This window comes from Vicia villosa, linkage group LG3 (assembly GCF_029867415.1).
Source record: "Vicia villosa cultivar HV-30 ecotype Madison, WI linkage group LG3, Vvil1.0, whole genome shotgun sequence".
NCBI classification, from domain to species: domain Eukaryota; kingdom Viridiplantae; phylum Streptophyta; class Magnoliopsida; order Fabales; family Fabaceae; genus Vicia; species Vicia villosa.
In genome coordinates, this window is record NC_081182.1 from 89,716,225 (window position 1) to 89,723,914 (window position 7,690).

General features: G+C 39.7%; 2 protein-coding genes across 2 annotated transcripts; both read left to right on the forward strand.

Moving 5' to 3' along the window:
* The first annotated feature begins 4,295 nt into the window (after positions 1 to 4,295).
* LOC131656311 (secreted RxLR effector protein 161-like) lies at positions 4,296 to 4,964 on the forward strand. The gene has a single exon (XM_058926051.1). It carries the CDS (start codon positions 4,308 to 4,310, stop codon positions 4,962 to 4,964), a length of 657 nt encoding a protein of 218 aa, XP_058782034.1. The 5' UTR covers positions 4,296 to 4,307.
* Positions 4,965 to 5,320: 356 nt separating this feature from the next.
* On the forward strand, positions 5,321 to 7,150 carry LOC131658511 (uncharacterized). The gene is made up of 2 exons (XM_058927797.1): positions 5,321 to 6,001; positions 6,263 to 7,150. Exons 1-2 carry the CDS (start codon positions 5,321 to 5,323, stop codon positions 7,148 to 7,150), a joined length of 1,569 nt encoding a protein of 522 aa, XP_058783780.1.
* The last annotated feature ends 540 nt before the right edge of the window (positions 7,151 to 7,690 follow it).

Below are 7,690 nucleotides of genomic sequence, written 5' to 3' on the forward strand. Positions count from 1 at the left end.
TTACCTTTAATTGATATTACTTATAGTGGACTTCCTCCCTGGCTTGGTAGCCCCCAGATGTAGGTGTGTTTGCACCGAACTGGGTTAACAACTTTCCTGTGTTGTTTTTCTGTTTACTCTTTGTTCTTTTGTTTAAAAACGTTCAGATAGTAATGTCGTGACATCCTGTTAGACATCACGTGTCTGAGTCCAGAATTTCAATTGGCATCAGAGCAGGCACCCTGCCTGTTTTTACTGGGTGAGATCTAGGGACAGTATTTTCTGGTACTATGGACAAAGAAGGTGGTGGATTTGTGATTAGACCACCCATTCTGGATGGTTCTAATTATGATTATTGGAAACCTCGCATGGTGGCTTTTCTGAAATCCGTGGATAGTAAAGCATGGAGAGCTGTGAACAAAGGATGGGAACATCCTGTTATTACTGATAAAGATGGCAAGAAAACTCTTAAACCAGAGGAAGAATGGGACAAAGATGAAGAGGCATTGGCGCTTGGCAACTCTAAAGCCTTAAATGCTTTATTCAATGGAATTGACAGGAATATTTTCAGACTGGTGCACCAGTGTGAACTAGCCAAAGATGTCTGGGATACCCTCAAGACTACTCATGAGGGCACCTCCAAAGTGAAGATGTCAAGACTTCAACTGCTAACTACAAAGTTTGAAAATCTAAGGATGAGGGATGATGAAAGTATTAAGGATTTTCATATGAATATACTGGATATTGCTAATACCTCAGGAGCTTTGGGAGAGAAAATGTCTGATGAAAAGCTGGTGAGAAAAATTCTTAGATCCCTACCTAAGAGATTTGATATGAAAGTTACAGCTATAGAAGAGGCACAGGACATCAGCAAAATGAAGGTAGAAGAGTTAATTGGATCTCTTCAAACCTTTGAGATGGGAATCAGTGAAAATTCTGAAAAGAAGAACAAAAGCATAGCTTTTGTGTCCAACTCTCAAGAAGAAGTAGAGGAAAGTAGAGAAGAGAATCTATCTGAATCTATAGCTATGCTTGGCAAACAATTCAACAAAATTATGAGAAGAATGGATCAGAAGCCAAGACCTAATGCCAAGAACATCTCATCTGACATCAATAGATCTTATGACTCTGGCAGAAGAGCTAAACCAGAAGAAAAGTACAATCACAGCAAAGGGATTCAATGTCATGGATGTGAAGGGTATGGACATATTAGAGCTTAATGCCCTACTTATCTCAAGAAACAAAAGAAAGGATTGTCAGTCTCCTGGTCTGATGAAGATTCTGAGAGTGATTTTGAAGAAGAATCAGCCAAACATGTCACAGCCCTTACTGGAGTTTGCAATTCTGATGAAGATTCTAGTGAAGATGAGCTATCCTTTGAAGAGCTGGCAACCTCCTACAGAAAGCTGTGTATCAGAAGTGCTGAAGTGTGTCAACAAGGTGAAAAGCAGAAGAAATACATAGCTCAAATGGAGGCTGATAATAAAGGGCTTAGTGAAACTATATCTGAACTGAATAGTGAAATTATCATGTTACAATCCAAACTTGATCAGATGTCAAAATCTGTAAAAATGTTGAACAGTGGCACGGATATGTTGGAGGAGATTTTGCAGGTTGGAAAAATTTCAGGAGATATGTCTGGTATAGGATTTGTTGGTGCAAAGAAACATTCCCAAGATAGTAGCAGAACTAAACCTGAAGCTGAGATGTTGAAACCGATGTCAAAACATGTGACTCAACATCACGAGAAAAGTGAAATGAAGAGAAAGTTTCAAAGATGGAGATGTCATTACTGTGGGAGATTTGGACACATTAAGCCTTTTTGCTTCAGATTATATGGATACCCAGATCAAGCTCCTTACTACAAACCTAAGCAGATCATGCCCATCCAGAAGCAACAATGGAAACCTAAAAATATGGCTTTAATAGCCCATACATCTCTTAGAGTTTCAGCCAAAGAAGACTGGTATTTTGACAGTGGATGTTCCAGACACATGACTGGACTCAAGAATCTGCTTGTTGATATCAAGAGTCATTCTACTAGTTATGTAACCTTTGGTGATGGAGCTAAAGGAGAAATCAAAGGAGTTGGAAAATTAGACTGTTCAGGAGTGCCAAATTTAGAAGGTGTTTTGTTGGTCAAAGGCCTGACTGCTAATCTTATAAGCATCAGTCAACTCTGTGACCAAGGATACCAAGTCAACTTCACTAAAGCTGAGTGTGTGGTTACTAATGAAGAAAAGGAAGTAGTAATGAGGGGTGTCAGATCCAAAGATAACTGCTACTTGTGGGTGTCTCATGAATCCAGCTATTCTACTGTATGCTCTAAGGAAGAAGAAGCAAAGCTGTGGCACCAAAAACTTGGTCACCTTCATCTAAGAGGTATGAAAAGGATTATTTCTTTGGAAGCTGTGAGAGGAATTCCTAAGCTACAAATTGATGAAGGAAGAATATGTGGTGAATGTCAGGTAGGAAAACAAACCAGGATGTCACATCCAAAGGTTACACATCTGACTACTTCCAGAGTTCTTGAACTGCTACATATGGACTTGATGGGACCAATGCAAATAGAAAGTCTTGGAGGAAAGAAATATGCTTATGTGGTGGTAGATGACTACTCCAGATACACTTGGGTAAATTTCATCAGAGAAAAATCAGATGTGTTTGATGTTTTCAAGGACCTATGTCAAAGAGTTCAAAGAGAAAAAGAAAATGGTGTTGTGAGAATTAGGAGTGATCATGGAAAGGAATTTGAGAATCAAAAGTTTGCTGATTTCTGCTCCTCTGAAGGAATACATCATGAATTTTCTTCCCCTATTACTCCACAGCAAAATGGGGTTGTTGAAAGAAAAAATAGAACTATTCAAGAATCAGCTAGAGCCATGATCCATGCTAAGAATCTTCCTATCTACTTCTGGGCTGAAGCCATGAATACTGCTTGTTATGTCCATAATAGAGTTACCTTAAGAAAAGGAACCTCTACCACCCTATATGAGATCTGGAAGGGAAGAAAACCTACTGTCAAATACTTCCATGTGTTTGGTAGTAAGTGTTACATTCTTGCTGATAGAGATCACAGAAGGAAGATGGATCCCAAGAGTGATGAAGAAATCTTTCTGGGCTACTCTACAAACAGTAGAGCCTATCGAGTGTTCAACTCAAGAACCAGAATAATAATGGAGTCCATAAATGTTGTGGTTGATGATGACCACAATCAAGCAGATGTCACAGAAGATGTCGGAACATTCTGGGATATTACAGCTGAAGGATCTACCAGAGAAGATGATTGCAGTCCTACTATCACAGAATCTGAGACTGAACTTCCTAACAAGAGTCCATCAATAAGAGTTCAAAAAAATCATCCTAGTGAACTTATTATAGGTGATCTCAACAGTGGAATTACTACAAGGTCAAGGGAAGTAGTTTCAAACTCTTGTTTTGTGTCAAAAATTGAACCTAAAAATGTCAAGGAAGCCTTAACAGATGAGTTCTGGATTAATGCCATGCAGGAAGAACTAGGCCAGTTTGAAAGGAATGAAGTATGGGAGCTGGTACCAAGACCTAAAGGTACTAATGTCATTGGAACAAAATGGGTTTACAAGAACAAGTCAGATGAACTGGGAACTGTTGTCAGAAACAAAGCAAGGCTAGTTGCTCAAGGATACACTCAAGTTGAAGGAATTGACTTTGATGAAACCTTTGCTCCAGTTGCTAGACTTGAGTCAATTAGATTACTGCTAGGAGTTGCTTGTATTCTAAAATTCAAACTATATCAGATGGATGTGAAGAGTGCTTTCTTGAATGGATACCTGAGTGAGGAAGTTTATGTGGAGCAACCTAAAGGTTTTGCTGATCCAAATCATCCTGACTATGTGTACAAACTAAGAAAAGCTCTTTATGGCCTAAAACAAGCCCCTAGAGCTTGGTATGAGAGACTAACTGAGTTTCTTACTGGTAATGGGTACAGGAAAGGAGGAATAGATAAAACTCTCTTTGTTAAAGATGAAGGAGGAAAGATCCTGATTGCTCAAATCTATGTGGATGATATTGTGTTTGGGGGGATGTCAGACAAGATGACTAGACATTTTGTTGATCAGATGCAATCAGAATTTGAAATGAGTCTAGTTGGAGAATTAACTTATTTTCTTGGGCTGCAAGTTAAACAGATGGAAGACTCAATCTTTCTCTCTCAGAGTAAGTATGCTAAAAACATTGTTAAAAAGTTTGGAATGGAAAATGCTTCTCACAAAAGAACACCAGCTCCTACTCACTTAAAGTTGTCCAAAGATGAAAAGGGAACCAGTGTTGATCAAAGTTTATATAGAAGCATGATAGGAAGTCTGCTGTATCTCACAGCCAGTAGACCTGATATTGCTTTTGTTGTTGGGGTGTGTGCTAGGTATCAAGCAGATCCTAAGATCAGCCATATCAACCAAGTCAAGAGGATCCTGAAATATGTGAATGGTACTTGTGAATATGGAATGCTCTACTCTCATGGGTGTGAACCTATTCTCACTGGATATTGTGATGCAGATTGGGCTGGAAGTGCTGATGACAGAAAAAGTACTTCAGGAGGATGTTTCTTCTTGGGTAATAATCTTATTTCATGGTTCAGCAAGAAACAAAATTGTGTGTCCTTGTCCACTGCAGAGGCAGAATACATTGCAGCAGGAAGTAGTTGCTCTCAGCTTGTTTGGATGAAACAAATGTTAACAGAATACAATGTCACACAAGATGTCATGACATTATATTGTGACAACTTAAGTGCCATTAACATTTCAAAGAATCCCATTCAGCATAGCAGGACCAAGCACATTGATATTAGACATCATTACATTAGAGATCTTGTTGAAGATAAAATAATTGCCTTGGAACATGTTGCTACAAACCTTCAATTGGCTGACATTTTCACAAAAGCCTTGGATGCAAATCAATTTGAAAATCTAAGAAGCAAACTAGGCATTTGTCTTTGTGAAGGATTATAGCAATTAATTGGGTGTGGGGCCAGCAATATTTCTCTCTCCAAATCTTTGATATCATTACACATTAAAGTGTATTTTCCCCCCTTTTACAAGTTACCCAAACGGTTTCCATTCCTCCAAAACCTCTCCTCCACACTCACGCTATCTCTCTGTGTTGCTGCATTCACAATCCCTTACCCAGCTTTCCACTTTCTCTCACCATGTCTCAGAGTTCTCCCTCAAAGAAATCTTCTCCTACCTCTGAAACAGCATCAGGTTCTAGGGCACCAAATGTTGTGAGTGATCAAGATGTTGTGCTGGATGTTGTGCCATTGAACTCTATTCCTGCTACCGACACTATTCGTAATCCACCAAGAAAGATGCATGCAAGAAAATCAACTGGGGGATCTGTTCCTGAAACCTTTTCTGTTCAAGGTAGAGAGGGTTCTGCTTATGTTCACAATGCGATCGCAGGTATTGTCACAAGAATCTTGAATGAAGGGCAGAAGGTTGATGGGATATCTGTTCCTCTAGCCCAGATGTCTGCCTCTGAGAACAGCAAAGATGATCAAGATGGTCAAGATGATGCTAGCAAAGATCAGGGTGATGTTGAGACATCGGTTGATAACACTGATGAGAAGAACCCAGGTGCCAAAGAAGTTGAGACATCTGAAGCTATTAATGTTGAAACATCTGGTACTAAAGATGCTGAAGTTCTTGAGCCTAAGAAAGCTGAAGAGGTTCCTGTTGCTGCTTCTAAAGAAACCCCTAATGAAGGTCCTACTGTGCATGATGTTGTGAATCTGGATGATCTGGATGATTCTATTGACATTGCTGATGATGAACTCATCTCTAGCATCTCTCATAGAGTCAAGACTCGTAAGGGCAAACAGGCTTGTGATCAAGATTTCTCCAAACCTCAGGTTACTCCTCAAAAGAAGGTCACTATAAAGAAGGTCAAGAAGGTCCTTGCTGAACCTTCAACCACAGGGAGCAAGGCTACTGTGAAGAAGAGGAAGGAAAGAAATGTTTCTGTCCCAGAAGATGATGTCTTAAGTGATGTCCCTGACATCCCATCCAAGAAGAAGATTGCTGTCACAAAGTCCTCCACAAAGGTTCGTGATGTTCCTTTGGATAACATTTACTTGCACTATGCTTCAAATGCTATCCAGTGGAAGTTTGTCTATCAAAGAAGGCTGGCTCTGGAAAGAGAATTAGCAAATGATGCTCTGGAATGTCAAGAGGTCATGAAGCTCATCAAGGCTGCAGGTTTGATTAAAACTGTTACTCATTTTTCAAAGTGTTATGAAATGCTGGTGAAGGAATTTATTGTGAATTTGTCTCAAGATTGTGGTGATGGAACAACTGATGATTTTCATAAGGTGTATGTTAGAAGAAAGTGTACAGATTTTTCCCCTGCTGTTATCAACCTATATCTAGGTAGAGATGCTGAGGCTCAACCTGAGCTTGAAGTGACTGATAATGAGGTTTGCAAGGTAATCATTGGTGGTAAGGTTAAGAAGTGGCCCATAAAGAGCAAACTGTCTGCTAGTTCTCTTAATGTCAGGTATGCATTGCTGCACAAAATTGGTGCTGCTAACTGGGTGCCTACCAATCACACTTCCACCATTGCTGTTGGCCTAGGAAGATTCATATATGCTGTGGGAACCAAGACAAAATTTGACTATGGGACCTACATATTTGATCAAACTATGAGGCATGTTGGTACCTCTGCTACCAAGCTTCCCATTGCTTTCCCATCTCTGATATGTGGAATAATCCTCAAGCAACACCCTGGAATTCTGAAAAGTAAAGATTCTGTATGTAAGAGGGAGAGTGCTTTGTCTTTTCACTACAAGCTGCTGCAGAGGTCTGATGACAAGACATCTGCTGGGACATCACAACCCAGCAAATCTGTGAACAAAGCTCTTCTTATTGCTGAGCTAAAAGAGACTTGTCAAGAGTTGGACAACAGGAAGCTGAAACTTGAAAATATCATCCACAGTCTTGAGCAGTCTACAGATGATGATCTTGCTGGTGAAAAGGGTGGTGACAATATGGTTGAAGACAAAGAGGCTGAGGAAGAAGCTGAAAAAGAGGCTGAGGGTGCTGAGAGTGGGAGTAGTGATGCTGCTGAATGGACTAGTAGCTCAAGTGATGACAATCTTGGTGGCTCTAGTGATGAAGACAGTGATGGGTCTGATGATTAGCTCTGCTGAGCTGAATATGTTTTGGCTCCTTTTGTGGCTAAAAAGGGGGAGTAATTTGGTAGTGGTAGTGTAGTGGTAGTGGTTGTTTTGTTGTAATGGTTGTTCTGTTATTTTGGTGATCTTTTGTTTTTTTTTGGACATGGTTGTTTTGTGGTTTTCTTTATTTTGGGTTTTCTCTGGTTCTCCTTGACAATGACAAGTGGTTTCTATAACAGTTGATTAAGTAGATGTTTTCTGGTTTTCTGGTGATTAATCAAGTTGCTGTCAGAATTTATTTTTCTGTTACAGAATTTATTTTTCTGTTGTTGGCTGCTGTGTATGCTCTGATATCTGTTTACATCTATTAGTGTTTTAGCCAAAAATTTGCCAAAGGGGGAGTTTGTAAATGTTGTTGATTGGCTGTAATTTTTGGTAAAACTAGTTGTGGTTCTATCTTGTCAAAACTGGTGTCATGACATGCATTCTGCTGTTGTGAAGTCTTTCCTTATGCAGGCCTTTACCTGATGTCAAGGCTGATGTCATGACATTCGCAGCTGTTCG